This window comes from Pelophylax lessonae (genome assembly GCF_965119305.1).
Source record: "Pelophylax lessonae genome assembly, chromosome: 8".
NCBI classification, from domain to species: domain Eukaryota; kingdom Metazoa; phylum Chordata; class Amphibia; order Anura; family Ranidae; genus Pelophylax; species Pelophylax lessonae.
The window spans coordinates 34,509,954-34,532,483 of record NC_138775.1 but is presented as its reverse complement, the minus strand read 5'-3'; the positions used below and the strand labels follow the sequence as shown (position 1 = coordinate 34,532,483).

The following is a 22,530-nucleotide window of genomic DNA, read 5'->3' as shown; positions in this document are numbered from 1 at the left end:
CACAATTGAGAGGGTAAAAAAGAGCATTATTGTGGCAGTGCATCTCTCTGCATCGATCTTGGGTCACTTGGTAGCCTGGATATTGCACGCCATTTTACCTACTACACTTAGATCGGTGCTGTTGCTCTCTTTTTTTCTTGAGGTTTCCAAACTTGTGACCCCTTGTTAGGACTAGGGTTGCCACCTATCTAGGATTCACCCAGACAGTCTTAGTTTTGAATCATTTGTTCCGGTTTCAGTCCGCCTGAAACCCGGACACATTATTCAGACTAGGCTGTGGCTTCCCAAGTAGCCAAGATAGTCACATACAAATCTGTAACCACCTGGGAGCTGCTGGCATCTGTCTGGGGGCAGGTTTGGCATCACTGAAGGGTGGGGCGATGATGTCAGCAACAGCAATTTGGCCACAACCACTGTTCACATTACTACTCTCCTTGAGGCACCCAAATATGTCCCAGGTCTTTTATAATACTATAGTGTTTGCTGCGAAAAAAATAAATTTGCCCTGTGCCACTTCAGTTTTGGCTTGAAGAAAAGGTGGCAACCCTAGTTAGGACAGACAGTGTTTAAATTGTTTACAGCTGATAAACTGTGAATGCAGTACAGCACTACAGACAGGGATAAAGTAAAAAGCTCTTAAAAAAGTAAAAAAATACTTTTTTTTTTTTTTTTTATTCTTTTCACCAATCTTTTTGTCAGTTGGTAGTGCTGGCAGCTTTAGTTTTTTGGTTAGCGCAGTATTTACACCTCTTAAAAAAGTAGCCAGCAAGTTATATTTATTTTTGTAAGTTATGCATTTTAATGGGATTATATAACAATTATACAATAGTTGTTATCCATATTTGGCCATAAAAGTGAAAATACACTTCAATGCAGCACACCCGTACCGTAGAGCATTCTTTCTCAACCTTTGTACCCCAAAGGATCCCATGAAAAATTTTCAGGTCTCAGGGAACCTCTGCTAAAACAAATTCATTGGAGCAAGTGGGAAGGATGCCCCCCTTACATTGGCGATCAGTAGGAAGAATGTCACTACTCAAGTGGGACAGAGGCTTTTGGAGGGGGCTGCAGGCTAGCCTCTTGCCTACTGACTATGGGCCCTGGCTTTTAAGGGAGCACTACGCTTTTGGAGGTGTGTGCCTGGGGGACCCTTTAAGTAATGTTACCTTGGATTCAAATCCATGTCTCCCCAAAACACGCAGACTCTGGGAATTGGAGAACCCATATACATTTTTGGAGTCGCTAGGCCCAAACCAGCAATGACTGCTTCACACTGTGAGACTCATAGCAGAAGTTTTTATCATCAGCTCAAAGCAACCTGTCATGGGGCTCCTGCTATAATGTGTTTATTGTAAGTAGGTCTCTCCCATAGTGTGCTTCCTAGGTATCTTTCTACCGTTTATGTTGATTAACTTAACAGGGATAAAGTAAAAAGCACTTAAAAAAGTAACCGGAAAGTTGTATTTATTTTTGTAAGTTATGCATTTTAATGAGAACATGTAACAATTATACAATAGGTGTTATCCAAATTTGGCCACAAAAGTCGAAATACACTTCAATGCAGCACACCCGTACCGTAGAGCAGTCTTTCTCGACCTTTGTGCCCAAAAGGATCCCATGAAAAAATTTTCAGGTCTCAGGAAGCCTCTGCTAAATCCAATTCATTGGAGCCAGTGGGATAAATGCCCGCTTACGTTGATGGTCAGTAGGAAGCGTGCCACTTTTATGGACAGCCATAAAGATTATTGATGTCATGCCGCTGGCTCGGCCAAAGTTAGCCCCAGAACTATGCAGACACCATCAAATGGAAGGTCAATAGGCCACAGCTCAAGAAGCCCCTAGCAGCATCTGGAGAAACCCTAGGGTGCCATGGAATCCTGGTTGAGAATGACTACCATAGGGTATGTGCGTTGCAGTGTGGGATTGCTGGTACCTTCTGCACTTTTCCATTGTGGTGACATTCTAACGCAAAGCACAGAGTGATACTAGAGGTAGTACAACAACTCACAATAGAAAAGGGCCACCAAGAGCGCACGACCTGATATTATATCAACTTTCTGATGGCCGTAATCTGGGCATCAACCCTGATTGTGATCTCAGGTTCCTAACTGGACTGGCTAATTTCCACTGGGGATTTATAACCAGGCCTCTTGTAATGCTTTTGTGACTCTTATTTTGTCCCAGTAACGGTGAAGCCTTTGAAATACAAATGTTTTTTTTTTTTTTATTTTGACTACACAAGCTTGATCAAGGGGCCCACTGTGTTTCTGGTTTTACTTTCAAAGGATGATATCTGCTGTTGAGTACAGGGACTTCAATAATAACAACTTGTCATAAAACATATCCAGCATGATCTTTGCACTGTGTTTTTAGCGCCTGCATTGCAAACTTACTCATCTGTGACCAATGTTTTGCATTGCACGCGAGCATTGTACCTTGTGAACTTGTGGACAGATAACAAACTCAGTTTCGTAGCTTGTAATGACTCAGCGGCTCCACTCGAATGCATGTGATAGATAGGGGTGGTTATGAGTTCCAGTAAAGAAATTATAGAGCAAAAGGAATATCAGAAGTAGCCACTGCTATTAGTCCCATGGTTTCCAAGAATGGGCCCCCAAGAATGTTTGTCTGATAGCTGTTTCAGATGATAGCTGGTGATGAGCTTGGGTTTGGGTTCAGACTGGTCAAAATCTGGATTTTTGCAGTCAATGCTGGGCCAGTGAGCTGCAGGCTGGAGATTTCTGGCCTTGCAGCTGATATACACAAGGGTTTAGGGATTCGTGTGACATCATTGACATGGCCATGGCCATATTAGGTCAGTTATTTACCTCATTGGCCCTATGATGACAGCTAATGTTCAGGTCTGGACCAAACCTGGTTCAGATAGAACCCAAGCTTATACTAGTAATGAGTTTCATGAATTGAGGAAGTTTGCTATATTTCATGAGAAATTAGGTTTAATTCATGGAGCTTTACACAAGGACAAGGATCTTTATTTTAAGTCAGGTGACTATAATTTTCAAATCTCTCTGGATTCTGTTTAGTAGACTTCTTAGAGCTTGTGTCAGTGTTTTCCCAACAGGATGCTTCTCTTCCCATACAAATGGGCAACTGGTGATGTTTTTGGGTTCAGGATGGTCCAAACCCAGAAGTTAGCAGTCATTGCTGGGCCATTGAGCTGCAGATGGGAGATTCCCAACCTCTCAGCTGACATACACAAATTGACATGGATGCTTGTGACATCATTGGCTGAATATGACACATACAAGTCTATGAGTATACAAATGCATAAAGCAGGTCCAAAGGAGATCAACTGCAAGCCAAATGCCCCGTCAATGAATTCTGAATGATTTCAGAAGCATCTCAAGTGATGTCAAAAGCAAGGTCATCGACACAACTCAAAGCTGATGGACACGGCCTTATACTCTGTTTTTTTGAGCTTATTGTGTTTATTGTAAAAGGCGTTAAGTTAAATTCACAAAGCTAAAATACTGGGAATAACATCCTTATTTTCATCCAAGCCCAGTAAGATTTGAAAATTAAAGGCAAATGGTTAAAAATAAAGTTCCTTGCTCTTGTGTAATGCTTCGTGAATTTATCCTACTGTGTGGAATGATTGGTCTTCAGCCTTCACCAACTTCCACTCATTACTCAGCATTGTGGCTAAGGTCTCTGCTGCTCACACCTGCACTGATCAGGAACTATCAAGCAGGCTGCTTGACTTTCAGGTTATTCCTTATGAACATGTTAGTCTGCCTGTTCAAGCACTTTGAAGTTTGCCTGACTTTTTTCTGACTGTTCATGCCCTAGATTACCCCTCTGTTTGTTTTTAGTCAACTTGGCTGTCCTTATCTTGATCATCAGCCTGTTTCCCCTGCTGTTGTCAGTCTGTGCTCTGTATAGCTCTGTAGAACCTGGACTTTATTTATGATCCGATTGTCTGCACCTGTTCTGACCATCAGCCTCTACTGCTTGCTCATCTGTCTGGGATTTACATGACCCCAGCACCTGTCCTGCGTACTAGTTGGCTGTGTAATGTTGTGTGAATTATATAAGGCATTTGGTACACATTGGGGGGATGTATTGACTAAAACTGGTGCACACAGAATCTGGTGCTGCCGTGCATAGTAACCAATCAGCTTTTTTAGGTTTTATTGTCAATGTTTAATTGAACAAGCTGAAGTTTGAAGCTGATTGGTGGATTGACACAGCCGCACCAGATTCTATGCTCCAGTTTGAGTAAATCCCACAAGTTATGTATATTCTCTGCGCATTTTCATTGTTAGTAAAGAAATATATGGCATACTAGTTCAGTGCTTTTTTGTGGCTACGATTTTGGGGCCCAGGAATATTAGTGATAGGTAAATTTGGAGAATCATTGATTGACAAATATCAAGTCAAATCCAATTCGACTTGCTCTGTAGTATTATTAAACATGTTTCACCACTCATTCAAGTGACTTCCTCAGTTCCAGTGTTTTTAATGGTTTGATTCTTTGCAGATTGGACAAATCTTTGTAAATATATTTTGGAAGTCTAGCTATGGCCAGCTAAAGAGGTTACACACTGTATCCCTGATCTTCTAACAAGATGATGTACCTGTATCAACCCATGTGTAGTGTTAAAGAACCAGAGTTGTATAAAGTACTCGAAACCCATACTTGAGTAAAAGTACAAGTGCTCGATCAGAAAGTGACTTGAGTAGAAGTACTAAAGTATTCAACATTTTTTGTACTTAAGTATTGCAAGTATTTTTTTTTTTAATTTTGCTACTTAAGTACTGAAAGTAAAAGTACCAGTAGTTTTTAAAAAAAAATTGCTACTCAAGTACTGAAAGTAAAAGTACAAGTACTGTGTTATGTAGTTATTAAAGAAAGAAGTCAAAAGTTTGAACATCATATTGTTTTTTATTATTTCAAATGCAGCTTTTATTTATACATACAGTAGCATTTATTCTCGTATGCGCTGATAATACACATTTTGAGCTTCATGAAACCTGCCATCTACTGTTCTGGCAGTGGTAATTTTTATAGTTGTAACGAATAACTATGCAGCACAAAAAAAAAAAAATATCGGAGTAGAAGTATTGAAATCATCGAAAAAATGTAGTGAAGTAAAAGTGGAAGTAGGAGAAAAAAATTCTACTCTAGGAAAGTACAGATACCGCCTTTTGGTACTTAAGTACGGTAGTGAAGTAGTTCTACTTAGTTACTATACATCTCTGTAAAGAACATCCTTTATATAGTTCAATAGATAAGAAGAAATTTAAAAAAATAATTAAAAAACAAAAAAAAGGCAGATTTGGACCAATTTCTTTGATACCCCCACTTTTTTTTTTATATAATTCCACTGTATATTTTAACCTCTTCACACTTATTACTTCACAGGTGTCATTTAAGGGCAAAGTCTTGCACACAGAATGCTTAAATGCCAGCGGTAAGTTGTTTCATGGCCCTGTATTGAGTCTGCCAAGTGACAATACTGGTTTTCCTTTATTATATTCATCTTGTTGGAAAGGTTGGGTTTCTGTGGGTTGCCATAGACCATTCTTGATTTGCCTTCCAAGCATTGTCTTGAATGCACATTGTATAGGGATTGGAAATGTCTAAATGTGTATGTTAAAGAATGAAGGCAGAGGGGAAGCCACTGATCTACGATCTCCTGTGCCCACTTATTTTAAGGGAAATAGTGACAAATCCTTCCAGCACCCAAAATAATTTTTATTTTTCCCAACATCTGTTGGCCAGATAGAGCGCTGCACAAGACCTGAGATTATCAAGCAATCTGATATTGGCTGGTGTTATCGGGTAGTTATACTTATCATGTCTGACTCTGCACAACACCTCCATAGGGCACACCATTGTACTGCTATCAAGTGGTACCATGCAAAGAAACCCTTGAAATTATTTTTAGGTCTTGAGGAACCCCTGCTAAAACTATATCATTCAATTTAGTGAAAAAAGGCCCCATTACAGTGATGGTCAGAATGCCACCTATACATACAGACATCTAAAAAGGTCATTGTGTCATGCCGCTGACTCTGCCAAGTGGTGTTGGCACCAAAATTATGCAGGCACCATCAAATGAGAAATGAATCAGTCACAACTCAAGGAACCCATAGCATCTTCTGTGTTAAAAAAGCTGTGTTAAGCCGGCCATAGACAATGCAAATTTCTTTCCTGAAACCACAGGTTGCAGGAAGTAAATTGTCACGATTCACTCATCAACACAGACAGGGGAATCCCTCCTGCTGAGCAATTGTCTTCTCCCGACAGGGGGCGGGAGTGGGCAGGGAAAGCCACCCCTGCCAGGAGAAGACAATTGCTAGCGCTAGCGACTATAGCAGCTGCTTGCGATAATCACAAACAAATCCAGCAGGCTGGTTGTGCCCAAGTTGATCGATCGATCAGCTTGGTACATTCAGCCTGCCCACTAATGGCTCCAATCTCTGTAGGTTCCTGCTGTACTGGCTGAGATTAGAACCCTGTATGACCGGCCTTAGATAATGAACTGCTGTCGATAAAAAGATTTCCATTGTGACCTCTTCTCTGTGTTCTCTCTCAGTGAGACGTGAGTTTCAGAATGAAGCTTTACTATGCTTCATGGAACATGGAAGATGCAAAATGCTGTTCAATACGACACACCAGGTACTGCAAAAAAAAAAAAAAAAGTATTTCTGGGGGAGGGTGTTCTGAGATCCTTGGGGGTGGTTCTGGGAAAGAACTTTTTCTCCTCAAATTAACATAGTGATAACAGTAGGCTAGAAGAAGCCTGAATGAAAAGAAGCCAGCCATTTTTTCCACACCTTGTGAATTTTCTACCTGTTACATATCTGCTGCACTTTAGCCGTTGCCTTTCCTACATTTCAAGAGGTTTTGCTGTTTTAGACTAAACATAGAAAACGTATGCATATGCCCTCACCTCCGCTGATTGGTGGAATACTCCCAACTAAAGCCATAGCCAATCAGCCCTTTACATTAAAGACCATAGGTATTGTATTTTTATATTTGTATAAAGTTTTAGAATGTTAAATTTTTGTATTTTTTTGTCTTTGTGCAGCCAAAAATAGACCTTGCATTTTTAGAAGAAAGGTTGGTGGGAAACGCTGTATCAGATCATTGTGTAAAGGTAAGCCTGCAGCAGTACAGAGAGTTGCTATAAACTATAGCAACCAATCAGATGCATTACTTTGTGCCCTGCCTGAATCTGATTGGCTGCTACAATTTACATGGACAAAGTATGTGGACACTCTTCCAAATGATTTAGTTTAGATGCTCCCAATGAAGGGTACTGTTACTGCTACAGTACACAAGACATTTTAGCAGGGTTTTTTTTTCTCAGAGAATAGGTGCAGAAACTCCTCCCTTCTAAGTCACCCCTTGTCCCTGCCCTCTACCCACCCCTGAGCACCGTCCCTTGGTTCCACCCCCAACCCACCTCTCAGTACCACCCCTTTTAGAGAATACAGAACCATGTATAATTTTGTGGTGCTAAGTCATGTGTATGGAATTTGGTAATGATAACAAGAAAAGCAGTAAATTAGATCATCCTGTAACTAGCAATAATAAATCCATCCCAGCAACAACAGACCCTCCATCAACAATAGATCCTCCATCAACAACAGACCCTCCATCAACAATAGATCCTCCAGCAGCCAGCAACATAGACCCTTCCCTCAACAGTAGATCCCTCTCAACAATAATTGACCCTCCAGCAACATAAGACCTACCCCAGCAATAATACATCTCCTCCAGCAACTATAGATCCCCCTGAAGCCAGCATTATTAGACCCTCCAGCATCTCTTGCCACATTCAGTGCTGGAGGTGCCAGAACTGATTTCCCGCTCAAAATAAGCCCTGCATTTTAGACTATTGTATGCATGCAATCTTGTAGTAACAAGCTTAGGAAAGACCCTTTTCGGTTCCACCAAAACTACCCCTGTGCACAAGGCCAGATCCATAAAGACATGGTTTGATGAGTTTGGTGCGGAGAAGAGCCCTGACTTCAACCCTACTAAACTAGAGTTCAAAAATGCTCTTTCCATGCAAATTGGAGTCTGTTATAGCTGCCTTGGGGAAGGGGGGGGGGAGGGGGTACCAAATGAATGCCCATAGTTTTACATAGTTACATAGTTAGTCAGGTTGAAAAAAGTCCATCTAGCTCAACCAAAAAAAAAAAAAAAAATCAACCATACAATCCCATATACACAATCCTATGCCTGCAGTTAATTCAAAGAAAGGCGAGAAACCTCAGCAAAGCATGATCCAATTTGCTCCAGCAGGGGAAAAAAATTCCTTCCTGATCCCCCAAGAGGCAATCGAATATTCCCTGGATCAACTTTACCTAAAAATATTAGTTCCCATTTATATTATGTAAACCTAGGAAAGATTTCAGGCTTTTTTTAAAAGCAATTTAGTGAGCTGGCCAGAACCACCTCTGGAGGGAGTCTTTTTCCACATTTTCACAGCTCTTACTGCGAAGAAACCTTTCTATATTTAGAGACGAAATCTCTTTTCCTTCAGACGTAAAGAGTGCCCCCCTTGTCCTCTGTGATAACCTTAGTGACCTAAGTGAATAACTCAACACCAAGTTCACTATATGGACCCCTTATGTATTTATACATGTTGATCATATCCCCCCTTAATTTCCTCTTCTCAAGAGAGAATAAATTCAGTTCCTTTTAGTGCCGGTTCACACTATGGCGATGTCTGATATCGCATGTGATTTTCACCGCACTGCTATGCAAATCACATGCGATGTCTGTGCGATGGAAATTCAGTCATACAGATTGTATGGCTGAATTTGCATCGCATTCGGACCAAAGTCGTGCAGGACCCTTTTTTTGGTCCGCACCAGAATCGGATGTGAACACTCATCCGATCCAATTCCTGTCCCAATTGACAATTCACATTGAGATATGCTAACTGATCTGGGGTTGTCTTTAACTTTGCATTGACACTCCCAGCAGTATGCATATGGCAGTGTGAACTGCCTGGGTGTCGGGTGCGATGCGGGAACCCGCAGTGGATTTGCAGGGTTCCTGCATTGCGCCAATATGAACCGGGACTAAATCTTTCCTCATAGCTGAGCTCCTCCATGCTCCTCCATGCCTCTTACCAGTTTGGTTGCCCTTCTCTGCACTTTCTCCAGTTCCCCGATATCCTTTTTGTGAACTGGTGCCCAAAACTGAAATGCATATTCCAGATGAGGTCTATAATAGGATGTTCAGCAAGCTCATATAGATGAGAGTACAGGGGTCCACAAACATTTGGCCATAAAAAAATGGAATATTCGAAAGATGTGTAACAAACAAATGTTTTTTTTTTTTTTCTGTTCAGGTCTTATCTCATCCACAAGACATCTACGCCTGCTCCGTTGATAAATGTAAGTGCATTCATAATATACAACCCTAATTCAAAAAAGTTGGGACACTGTGTAAAATCTACATAAAAACAGACTGCAATGATTTGCAAATCTCATAGACCCAAATTTTATTTATTTTATTTACAAGTGAAAAAAGAAAACCTATCAAATGTTTAACCACTTTCCGCCAACCGACGTACCTGTATGTCAGCTTGAAAAGTGGTTGTACGGGGGGCATCACCTCGGTACCGTTTTTTAGAGCCGGCGATCGGCTTTCTGATGATAACAACCAATGGGGCTCCGCAACCGCTCGGCTGTTATCACAGGGAGAATGAATGTGTGTTTATTAAAAGTCAGCAGATACACTTTTTGTAGTTGCTGACTTCAGATATACACAAAAACGTCTGGAACTCCGCTTTAAAGCGGTTGTAAACCCAAAAAGTAAAAAAAAAAACCTGCAAGACAAAGGCATAATGAGCTAGTATGCATCGCATACTAGCTCATTATGTATTACTTACCTTAGAACGAAGCCCCGACACGGACCCCCGGACATCGCTGCAAGCGCCGCCATGATCCCTCGCCGTCTCTTCCGGGTTCGACGGCTCCGGCGCTGTGATTGGCCGGAGCCGCGATGACGTCACTCCCGCGCGACTTTCCGGCAGGCTCCCGGCAAGCAAAACTGAAGGTCCCCCCCGGACCTTCAGAGCGCATGCGCCGCTCGCGTGCCGGTTTAGGAGATATTAATTATACCTACAGGTAAGCCTTATTATAGGCTTACCTGTAGGTAAAAGTGTAAAAAAAACATGATACTACCGCTTTAAGTGGTTAAATTGATAAAATGTACCATTTTAAGAAAAAAAAAACTACAGTAATTTTAAAATTTGTAAGGTAATTTTGAATTGTGTATAACATATTTAAAGTGGGATTTAACTCCCATGCATGAATTTTACCTATAGGTAGGCTTATAATAAGGCTATAGGTATTGTAACTATATCCTAAACGTGCACCGTTAGGAGATATTTACTGTACATGCAGCTGGTGATGTCACTGGTGCATGCGCTCTGAAGGAACAGCATACCTGTACTGTTCCTTCAGAGTTCCCGCAAGTCCTGTGTCGTAAACAGCGGCTTCCGTGCACATGTGCGGGAGTGACGTCATTGCGGCTCCCGCTACTCACACATCCAGAGTCTGTGTAAAGATGGAAGTGCCTTCAGCGGTGACAGCGTGTCGCTTGAGGGCTTTGATCTAAGGTAAGTTTCACATAATGAGCTAGTATACATCGCATACTAGCACATTATGACATTGCCTTGCAGGTTAACAAAAAAAAAAGCTAGCAGTTTACGACAGCTATAAAGGATTAGTCTGCTACAGGTCACTGTTACCACTATGCTATGGTTATACGTAAATACTGATTTCTGCAGCTTTTCAATAAAAAAAAAAAAAAATTCAGCTTTTTAATATACTTTGAGTTTTCCATCAAAGCATAATAGCAGGAATAGTCATTTCACAAACTGTGTTTACTTTCTTGGATACACGTGCCCTCTTGATTGATTGATTTTCTACAATTGTTTTCTCGCCTCTGGCTCTTGACGCCTCATTGTCATTAAAGTCCTCTTATCAGCTTGCCAAAATAATCAACACCTTTAATAAATACTTATACAGCCTGTGCCAAACCTCAGTTAATGATTTCCATTCAAAAAGAAAATGTCCAGGGTAGGAGCATGCAGTCCTAAAGTATCTCCAAATCCAAAAACATAATAACATACAGCTTACCAGTCCTTGGATGTGATATCTGCATTAGTTTCCCTTCTTCAGGCTTTTATTTCCCTTTATTTTCACCTGGTGATCCTGACAATAACACACTTTCTGTCCTTGGCTGATAACGCTCACTGACTATACTGTATCTATGATTTAGCAGTATTGTCACCTTAGGTTCCTCGCCTGATTTGGACTACACATGAGTGATTTGTTTCATTATGAATTGAAATTTGGACAAAATTTTTGTTATTTGGAAACCCGGATGTATCCTAATTCCCGAATCACAATGGTAACAAATTTCAGCCAATCTAAAATTAATTTTATTAATATTATTATTATTATTATAATAATAATAATATTTTTTTTAATTCTAATTAGAAAATGCTTTTTAATCCAAATTTGAAAATGAATTTGAATTTGAAATGGAAACATATTGCAATAAATACAGTAAGGTATAAAATGAAATAATGATGATTCCTACTTGGGCTGCTGAATAGAATAGAACAGAATAGAATAAAATTGAATAGAGTATAGTGGAATATAAAAGAATAGAAAAAAAATAGAATAGATTAAAATAGATTAGAAAAGAAAAAAATATAATAGAAAATAAACAAATAGAGTCCAATAGAAAATAATATAAAACAGATTTTAATAGAAAATAAAAGAATGGTATAGTAAATAAAAGAATAGAAAAAAAATAGAATAGAACATAATAGAATAGAAAAGAATAGAGTAGAATAGAAAATAAAATAATAGAATAGAAATAATAGAATAGATTACAATAGACTAGAATCCAACGAATATAGCCATCTTCCTAAATTTGAATTGTTAGGAAAATAACGAATATATATTTTAAATTCCAAATCGATTTGTAAATAACGAATATATGAATCGAATGCGAATATCCAAAACAAATTCTAAAAAAAGAATCATTCTAACATAATAAATATGACAAAGTAAAAATATTAACTTAACAAACTCATCCTAAATAAAACAAATTTTTACGTTGTGCACCTTTCTTTTTTTTTTTTTTTTTTTTGTGCACCTTTCTAATTTGGACTACAAACTCCTCCTGCTCTCTTCATCTTCAAAGGAAGCAGAGGTTGTGTAGTTTACAGAAGATAACTTGGAAATCTGATAGCATTGTTTGAATTAAGTTAAATACACAGAAAGTGCAATTGCAGAAAAAGAGAAAATAAATAAAGCCATCACAGCTAAGGACTGGTAAGCTGCAATTTCATTAGATATTTGTTCTTGAGTTTAGATTTTAATCCTTATAAACATGCCTGTTCATTGTCTGAAGATATGGTTGGCTGTGGGATAGTAATCCATTGGTAACTACTCTTGTCTGTAGCTAAGGGTTCTAATATAGAAACTTGAATGGAATCTTCCTTTATTTTACTGTGAAATATTTTTTTAGGATAAATCATTGGCTCCGAGATGTCTTAAGACCTCTTCTCTCTCTCTTCATAGTTATGAGGTCGAGGTGGACTTGGTCCCGGGTGTTGTGTCTGCTCGTAGTCGCCTGTGTCTTACTGATTATACTGCTGAAAATAGACGATCTGAAAAGTAAGTATTTTGGGTGTTGCTCAGAGAGGCCGTGTGGGCACTGGACATAAAACAATTTTTAAAATGTTCCATACCTTTTTTAAGCAGCATGACCCACGCCAGATAGAGTGGCTACTTTTGGGCCATGTTCTCCATATCTCTCCATGGTATCAATGGTGAAATAATTATTGTGGTTTTCATTAACACACCTGAACTTTGAGAGAATATAACATCTTAGTGGTGCTGAAACTATCTTAAAAAATAAATATTTCATGTTATTTACCTCCCAAGGGGATCAAGGAGAGGAAAAGGGGACATGGCAATGTGTTGGCTGTACCTCCCCCCACAGGAACGCCCATAATTTGGGCTTCAGAAGAGGGTGGAGCTACAGCCAACATTAAAAGGTGTGTTTAGTGGACAACAGGGCCGCCAGTCAGAATGGGACCAAGTGCTACCGTATATGCATTTGGTCCCCTGGTAAATAAAATGTAAAAAAAAGACAATTGACAATAGTTCTCCTTTCAGGGGCAATAAAAGAGACCGATTAGTGCAAATGATATGACACTAGACCAATATCTCTTCAAAGGACTGTCCAAATCTCTGCATAGGACTGTCCAAATAAAAGATGTTGATACTGAATAAGAATAGGTGTACTCAGGCTTAGTGGTAAGCATTTTAGGGTTGCAGCACTGGGGTCCTTGGCTCGAATTCCAACCAGGAAACTACTTGCATGGAGTTTGAATGTTCTCCTTGTGCTGCCAGGTTTCTTCGGGGTACTACGGTTTCTTTTCCCTAGTAGTATATGTACATATACTGCACATGTGAGATAAGGACTTTAGATTATAAGCTCCTAAAGGCAGGGACTGTTGTGAATGTACATTATGGAAAGTGCTAGGTAAATTGTTGGCACTATGTAAAACCTGTAATAGAAAATACATAAATTAGACTTTAAGCAAGTCAAATTTAGCTATAAAAATGTTTAGGTGCTACTGGGAAAAGATAAATGCGTTTATTATATGTTTACCGTACTTTCACACTACACACTTTCACACTTACTAGTATAGAGAAGCAGTAATAATACAACAGTGAAGAGCTTAACTGGCACAAGCAACAATACATCAAAAACAATGGCGCTCCAATTCAAAGATCCTTCAGTTAGGTCTCACATACATACAGTATGTGAGCAGCAAAATGCAGACCCATGTGCAAGTCATCTTTTGAAACAGAAGCAAGCTGTCTCATGATAGCAGCCTCAATGGTACAATTCAGAGAACTTGTTCTTCTTTTTTGGCATTGACTTTCTCAGGTGTGTAATTTGCCTTGGAACTAGTCTGTAGAATTCTGGATGTCAAACCTGCACGAGGCTGTTTTCCTGACAAATGTATTTATGTATGCATGTAGTTTGCAGAGTTGTGATTATTATAAAACAGCATTTGCATAAAATTCAAATAGAGGTTCCAGGTGGGACTACAAAAGACCCAAGATTGATAGCAGTTTGTGTTGGCAGTCAACAGGTGAAGCGTTGAGGAAGTGTAGCCTTATGAGTTCAAGGTTGCCCAGGGACAGGTCTTTGGGGAAGGAGTGATAGTAAAACCGGCCATAGATGGAGCATTTTTCTTTCCTGCAACCTCGATTCTCCCATCAATACAGTCAGTGATGGGGGAATCCCTTCTGCTGAGCATTCCCCACCAGGAGAACACAGTTATTACTGCTAGTGGCTAGAATAGCCGCTAGCAATAATCACATGTAAAATCCGACAGGCTGGTTGTACCCAAGTTGATCAATTGATCAACTTGGATACATTCAGCCTGCCCATGCATGGATCGATTCTCGGCCGGTCCCTGCTGAACCAGCTGAGATTTTGAACCATCTATGGCCAGCTTACGAATGGATGTAAGCCAGCCTGGGAAGAGTATTGGGGAAGGGTAGCCCTAGGAGAGTTCAAGGGTGCCCAGGGACAGTTCTGTGGGGAAGTAGAAAGGGTAATAATGGTTGTAAGTGAAATTGGGAAGAGTGTTGAGGAAAGGCTTATTGGAACCCAAGGTTGCCCAAGAAAAACCAAGTGTGGATGCAAGTGAGGTGCTTTGGTGAGCAAGCAAAATGGTGAAGAGCAGTAGAAATCAAGGGAGGCATTAGGGAAAAGAGACATCAGTATAATGAAATGCCCTGGCTCTCTAAACACACAGTACAAGAGAGTAGACAAGGTTGGAAATACAGGCCACAGTTTACATACTGGAAGAGATGTTCCCAGAACCTGGGTTACAATTGATCAACTTGGGTACATTCAGCCTGCCCATGCATGGATTGAATCTCAGCCGGTCCCTGCTGAACCAGCTGAGATTTTGAACCATCTATGGCCAGCTTACGAATGGATGTAAGCCAGCCTGTGAAGAGTATTGAGGAAGTTTAGCCCTAGGAGAGTTCAAAGGTGCCCAGGGACAGTTCTGTGGGAAAGTAGAAAGGGTAATAATGGTTGTAAGTCAAATTGGAAACAGTGTGGAGGAAGGGAAGCCTTATTGGAACCCAAGGTGGCCCAAGAAAAACCAAGGGTGGATTCAAGTGAGGTGCTTTGGTCAGCAACCAAAATGGTGGAGAGCAGGTAGAAATCAAGGGAGGCATTAGGGAAAAGAGAACTCAGTATAATGAAATGCCCTGGCTCTCTAAACACACAGTACAAGAGAGTAGGCGAGGTTGGAAATACAGGCCACAGTTTACATACTGGAAGAGATGTTCCCAGAACCTGGGTTACAATCAGTGAGACTCTTTTAACAGCAGGGTGTCTGAGTCCTCCAAAAACTTCATGATGATTTGAAAATCAGAAACCTAGGATTGGAAGGCTGTGTCTACTAAGCAAAAATATTCCATAGCTTAATTTCCAGTATTAAAGCCTAACTCTAGGTTTCCAATTACTTTAAATAGTTCCTAGTGGCCCACCGGGAGTTCTGTATTAAAGGTTTGCAGCATCAGCTAAATACAGTATAGAGGGCTGTATTCCAGCAATGGGACAGAGACTGAGCATTCACAGGAAGGTTTGTATTTTTTTAATTAATCTGATTGGCTGAGATAAAGAGGCAGGAGGATGATGTCACAATCTCTACCTCAGCCAATCAGAAGTAGCCTAGTAAGCATTTGTAAAATACAAAGCTTTTTGGTGAATGGCTGAACAGCACCCAGCCTGACTCCATTTTGTCAAGGTAGCAGGACAGGAAGTCCGCGTCTCGCTGCCGGAACCTTAGAACCAAATACTGTATGTAAAAGAAGCTACATACAAATTATACAGCAATCCCAGTGGCTGCATCAGTTAGTGAAGGAAATACACTGCTCAAAAAATAAAAAATAAAGGAACACTTTTTAATCAGAGTATAGCATCAAGTGAATGAAACACCTGGGATACAGATCTGGTCAGTGAAGTAGCAGAGGGGGTTGTTAATCAGTTTCAGCTTCTTTGGTTGTAATGAAATTAACAGGTGCACTAGATGGGAAATAATGAAGCGACCTCCAAAACAGGAATGGATTTACAGGTGGAGGTCACTGACATTTTTTTCCCTTCTCATCTTTTTTGACTTTTTTTCACTAGTTTTGCACTTGGCTAGGGTCAATATCACTACTTGTAGTATGAGACGATACCTGGACCCTATAGAGGTTGCACACGTAGTCTAACTCCTCCAGGGTGGCACATCAATATGTACCATTGCCAGAAGGTTTGCTGTGTCTCCCAGCACAGCCTCAAGAGCATGGTGGAGATTCCAAGAGACAGGCAGTTACTCTAGGAGAGCTGGACAGGGCCGTAGAAGGTCCTTAATCCATCAGCAGGGCCGGTATCTGCTCCTTTGTGCAAGGAGGAACAGGATGAGCACTGCCAGAGCCCTGCAAAATGAACTCCGGCAGGCCACTGGTATGAATGTCTCTGACCAAACAATCAGAAACAGACTTCATGAGGGTGGCCTGAGGGCCCAACGTCCTCTAGTGGGCTCTGTGCTCACTGCCTGGCACAGTGGAGCTTGAACATTCGCCATTGAACACCAGAATTGGCAGGTCCACCACTGGCGCCATGTGCTTTTCACAGATGAGAGCAGATTCACCCTGAGTACATGTGACAGATGTGAAAGGGTCTGGAGAAGCCGTGAAGAAAGTTATGCTGCCTGTAACATCATTCAGCATGACCAGTTTGGTGGTGGGTCAGTGATGGTCTGGGGAGGCATATAAATGGAGAAACGCACAGACCTCTACAGGCTATGGCACCCTGACTGCCATTAGGTATCGGGATGAAATCCTTGGACCTATTGTCAGACCCTACACTCGTGCAGTGGGTCCTGGGTTCCTCCTGGTGCACAACAATGCCTGGCCTCATGTGGCAAGAGTATGCAGCCAGTTCCTGGAGGATGAAGGAATTTATACCATTGAATGACCCCCACACTCGCCTGACCTGAATCCAATAGGACAAAAAATATGGGGGTTCCCCCTGGGGTGGGATTTTAAAGGCACAGAAAAAAGGTTCAAAAATTTTGTTTTGAAAAAGTGATAAATTTTATTAATGAACAAAATGCACATGATAAACATTAAAAACAGAGACAAGCAGAGAAAATTGCATCATATCAGAAACCAACCACACAGTACAAAGTCGATACCCGACGCGTTTCGAAGTGACTGGGCAGCTTCTTCATCAGGGGTGACTTTGGGTGGTTTTCTGTTGATATTAAATATAGTGATAAGACCACTCATATAAATACTTAAGAAATCATCAGAAAACAGTACAATGGAATATATCATAGAGGTAAACTTACATGGTTTACTGCACATGAATATTGAATGCTTGCTGAGATTAAAATCAAAACAGGATTAATTGGAGCCTGACTGATGCTGTATGGCCTGGGAGAAATCAGATGTGTGTAGATGTTCACTAGATGGTTGCCCAGTTGTGTGTCCCCTGAATTATGGACAGCTGGAGTCCAAGGTGGCTGAAGAGCTCACTGAGAGAAAGCCATAGAGGACTAAAATAAAATAGAAGAGAAAAGAGCATGCTTTTCGCTTAATGAAATTACCTGAATTCAATAGAACACCTCTGTGGACATTATGTTTCAGTCCGTCCAACGCTGCCAGGTTGCACCTCATTCTGTTCAGGAGCTCAGTGATGCCCTGGTCCAGATCTGGGAGAAAATACCCAAGGAGACCATCCGTTTTCTCATTAGGAGCATGCCCCGTCGTTGCCAGGCATGCATACAAGCACATGGGGGCCATACAAAAAACGACTATGTACCATTTTGAGTTGCTGCAATGAAATTTCAGCAAAATGGACTAGCCTGCTGCATCATTTTTTTCACTTAAATTTTCAGGGCTTTCTTTGAATTCAGCCCTCTGTAGGCTGATCATTTCCATCAAACGATTTGGCATCCTTTCGTTCCTAACACATTACCCAGTCCATATCAGTATAGATATCCAGCATTATATTTTTCCGCATTGACATCTGATGTGTTTTCAAAGTGTTCCTTTAAATTTTTTGACCAGTGTAGTTTGTTTGGACCAGCTTGGCCCAAACAACCTATCATAGGAAACCTGGAGTTAGGCTTTAGGTGTGAGATCATAGGACCAAAATAATATTGATAATATATAGACAGTAAAGTGAAAAAATGTGGAAGAGGGTAAACAAACGATAAATATACCTTGCAAAATGTAGAAAATATTGACCCATCAGATTTCCTACACATAACCTATATACCTTTTCTGTATACAGAGTGGTTGAAATCGGTGACAGCAGAAAAACCTGTGGGTAAGTACAACCAGGAAATATCTTGTATAATAAAACTAATTGACTTGGCTAAACAGCCAAATTCCATCAACAACCCTCAAGAAAGTTTAACAACAGGAACAGCAATGGCATTTTAAATTATGTAAATGATTAAAGAGGGCAAGTTCTCTTCACCGCTGCTTGGGGGCCACACCTTGCTTCTTCTATACACAGGTCTTATCTTGTCATCATCATAAATCACAGCTTAGGATGTCAGGAAAGATGTGAAATGGAGATAAGTGGGATTCCTTAATGCTTGCTGCATACCTACATATTTAGCCGATGTGACAAACAGCATCAAGACCGAGCACAAATAGTGAGAGCTCCTCATTGGTAATGGTGTATCTCAGCCTTTCTCAACCTTTTTAAAGAAGAGAAACCCCTTAAATAGTTTTTAGGTCTCGCAGAGCCCTTACTAAATCCAATTCACGGGGGTCAATGGCAAAAATGCTCCATACACTGGTGGTCAATAGAAAGATTGCTCCTTACATTGGTGGCCAGGTGAAAGAATGCTCCTTACATTGGTGGTCACTGGGAAGAATGCTCCTTACATTGGTGGTCAGTGGAAAGAATGCTTCTTATATTGGTGGTCAGTTGGAAGAATGCTCATTACATTGGTGGTCAGTGGGAAGAATGTTCCTTACAGTGGTTGCCAGTGGGAAGAATGCTCCTTACAGTGGTGATCAATAGGAAGATTGCTCCTTACATTGGTGGTCAGTGAAAAGAAAACCTCCCTTGCGGGCAGCTAAAAAGATCATTGGGGTAATGCTAATGGCTTTGCCAAGTGGTGTCAGCCCTAAGATTATGCAGGCATCATCAAAGAAAAACTCAATAAGCCACAGCTCAAGGAATCCCTGGCAACCTTTGGAGGACCCTAGGGTTCCAAGGAGCCATGGTTGAAAATAGCTGGTGTATGTTGTAAAACTTTTTTTTTTTTAGTTGTTTTGTATAGAGCACGGGTCTCCAAACATTCCAAACAAAGGACCATTTTACTGTCCTTCAGACTTTAGGAGGGCCAGACTATGGCCAGTGAAAATGCCTCGGGCTTGGTGGTTAGTGGAAGTAAAGAAAAAATAAAAAATGTAGCACCTGTGGTCAGTAGGAGGAATAGAGCCCCTTCATTGATGTCAGTGGGAGGAAAAGTGCCCCATCATTAGTTTCAGTGCAGGGAAGAGTGCCCTATCTTTGGTTTTCGGTGCCTCTTTTATTTTTTGTCAGTGGAAGGAAAAGCACCCCATCATTGGTGTCAGTGGGAGGGATAGTGACCCATCACTGCTTTCAGTGGAAGAATAGTGCCCCTTTCCTGGTTTCAGGGGGAAGAATAATGCCCAATCGTTGGTGTCAGGGGAGGGAATAGTGTCTCATCATTGGTGTCAGTAGGATGAATAATGTCTTGCATCAATGAGAGGAATAGTGCTCCAAGGGCCAGAAAAAGGCAAGTAATGGGCAACAAGCGACTAATTAGCTGCAGTTTGGAGACCACTGGTATAGAGTATTGAATGCTTAAAACCACTGTCAAGTTTCTTCTTTTTTTGGTGATTCTGTCCCATTGGGGAGCTCTTCCCTCACTTCCCATTTGAGGCAAAACGGGAAATATGAAGGTATTACTTCAAAGTAATATAAATCCTTGCTTGGACAGTTATTACTGGAAAAAATGTCTCTTCTGTAAGTTTTCCTTTTTTTACCTCTATTTTTGCTCTGAAGACAACTTTGAATTTTCCCTCATTTTCTGGTCTAGGGTGAATTGTCCAAATGGGGCACATAGACAGCAATAAAATCCACATTGAAGTTCTAACTCTTCCCTACTTTATCCAAAATATGTTTATTTTGGCTTTAGATACACTTTAAAACTGAACTCCAGTAATTTATCTGTACTGCATACTTACATTGATCAAGCTTGGCACAATTTAAGTATGCACATCTCATACCTAAAGGGCTGCTGGGGAAGCTGACAATTACATAGCTCCCAACTATCCTATATTTCGAATGACTGTCCCTGAATTGGAACAAAGGGGTCAATTCACTAAGAGTTAAACAATGGCCAGTAAAATGCGGTAAAAAAACACTTGCGGTAAATCTGTTTTGAATGTGCGATTCACTAAAAATTTAGCCTTAAATAACAGATGTTTGTTTGATTGAGCAGTAATTACTGCATTTTTTAATGTGGTAATTTATCACATAAAGCTGGTTGCTAAGGAGAGGGCCTGGGAAGCCGGCCACCGCGTCCTTAACAACCGATGAGTCATCAGCGGGTTACCTGCTGACAGCTAAATGTAAAAGAAACTTGCCGACAATTAACAATTATGAAAAAAAACAACAGCATGCCCCCCCCCCCCCCCAATGCATACCAGGCCATTTGGGTCTGGTATAGATTTTAAGGGAAACCCCATGCCAAAATTAAAAAAAGGTGTGGGGTCCCCCCCAAAATCCATACCAGACCCTTATCCAAGCATGCTACCCAGCAGGTCAGGAAAGGGGGGGGGGTCCCTCCCCCCTGAACCAAACCCAGCCACACGCTATCAACATGGGGGGGGGGGGGTGGGTGCTTTGGGAGCTACTACAACTATTTTTCATTTCCCCGGTGGCCCAGTATGTATGAGTAATGCATACTAACATTGTGCCAAGATTGATCAATGTATGTAAGTATGCAATACAGATAATTCCCAGTGTTCAGCTTTAGGTCCTGAACAGTGATCTAATGTTCATGGTTAATGTTTTCTGCATGTAACAATGCTTTTTTTTTTCTCCAGATGAGATCTTCAAGAATAGAAGAGTGTTGATCCTCTACTCTCCAGATAACCCAGCCTATGAAGAACTAGTGAGGGTTTTTGCTCTCTCACTAAAAGTTGAGCTTAAACTTGACGTGATTCTGGACCAGTGGGACCGGATAGAAATGGCTACAGTGGGCCCTTTGCCTTGGTACCAGAAACAAAAATCTGATGCTTTTGAAAAAGGCGGGCTTATAATCCTGTTATTCTCAAAGGGAGCCGGAGATAGGTATAAGGCGTGGAAAGAACAGAGAGCTGAGCAGGTTGTGGAATCTGACCCTTATGGATCATTTGGTGCTGTACTAAACTGTGTTTACCCTGACTTCCTAAAAGGACGGGCCAAAGGGCGCTATCTTGTCGCTAGCTTTGGCTCCAATGGTGGTGATGTGCCAGATCCATTCAGTTTACTCCCGAGCTACACATTACCCTTGAATTTGCTAAAACTATTACCAGAGCTGGCGGGAGACAATAGGAAAATACTTCGGAGAAAACAAGCCAAGCATCTGTCTGTTAAAATCAGTGACAGTCTACAAGATTCATTGAACATGTGCCCGCAAATTATGAACGGGAAAACTGTCATAAGCCAGAATGGTAGTGAGTTGTCTAAATCACCAAGGTTCAATGAAAAAGTTGCTATGGAACTAGAGCCACTTGTGTAAAACTTGGACACAATTTGGAATGGTAGCACACAATGTGGAGGCCACTTTGGAGGACTGTCGGCCAGACCAAGGGACCTGTTTCCAAATGCAAATGCACCATTGGCCAATTATGAACGGCAAACTGTCATTAGCCAGGATGGTAGTGAGTTGTCTGAATCACCAAGGGTCAATGAAAAAGCTGCTATGGAACTAGAGCCACTCGTGTAAAACTTGGACACAATTTGGAATGGTAGCACACAATGTGGAGGCCACAGACCAAGGGACCTGTTTCCAAATGCAACAGAAGTATTGTACAGATGGACAAAGCACATTAATGGGCATTTTGTAATTTATTTTCAAGGGTACAGTGAAGAATTTTTTAAAGAGGTTTTCAGCAATTTTATGACTTTAAAGAGTATTTTTAGAAAAAAGAGCTAACCTTTTCTAATGTACTCATAAAATAGTATTTTCAATGATGAATGCTCATATCAATACCTTCAGTGAGAAATTCCATGATGCCTGAGCCCTTATCTTATATTAGCTGATCTGAGATGAACTGTTGTGTCTATAATTATACAATTTTCATGTACAATTTTCATTTAGATTTACTAAAACGTTATGCACACTTGCAAAGTGGTTAGCACTTGTGCCTAGCAGCACAGGGGTCATC

General features: G+C 40.8%; 1 protein-coding gene across 1 annotated transcript in view; it reads left to right on the top strand.

Moving 5' to 3' along the window:
• IL17RC (interleukin 17 receptor C) overlaps window positions 1-21,956 on the top strand; it is a 126,822-nt gene extending 104,866 nt beyond the window's left edge. Inside the window, exons 13-19 of the mRNA XM_082265783.1 lie at window positions 5,387-5,435; window positions 6,564-6,646; window positions 7,059-7,127; window positions 9,339-9,384; window positions 12,595-12,690; window positions 18,401-18,436; window positions 21,205-21,956. Of these exons, the coding sequence (XP_082121909.1) occupies window positions 5,387-5,435; window positions 6,564-6,646; window positions 7,059-7,127; window positions 9,339-9,384; window positions 12,595-12,690; window positions 18,401-18,436; window positions 21,205-21,881 (1,056 nt within the window). The 3' untranslated portion in view covers window positions 21,882-21,956. The remainder of the gene's footprint in view (window positions 1-5,386; window positions 5,436-6,563; window positions 6,647-7,058; window positions 7,128-9,338; window positions 9,385-12,594; window positions 12,691-18,400; window positions 18,437-21,204) is intronic.
• Window positions 21,957-22,530: the final 574 nt, after the last annotated feature.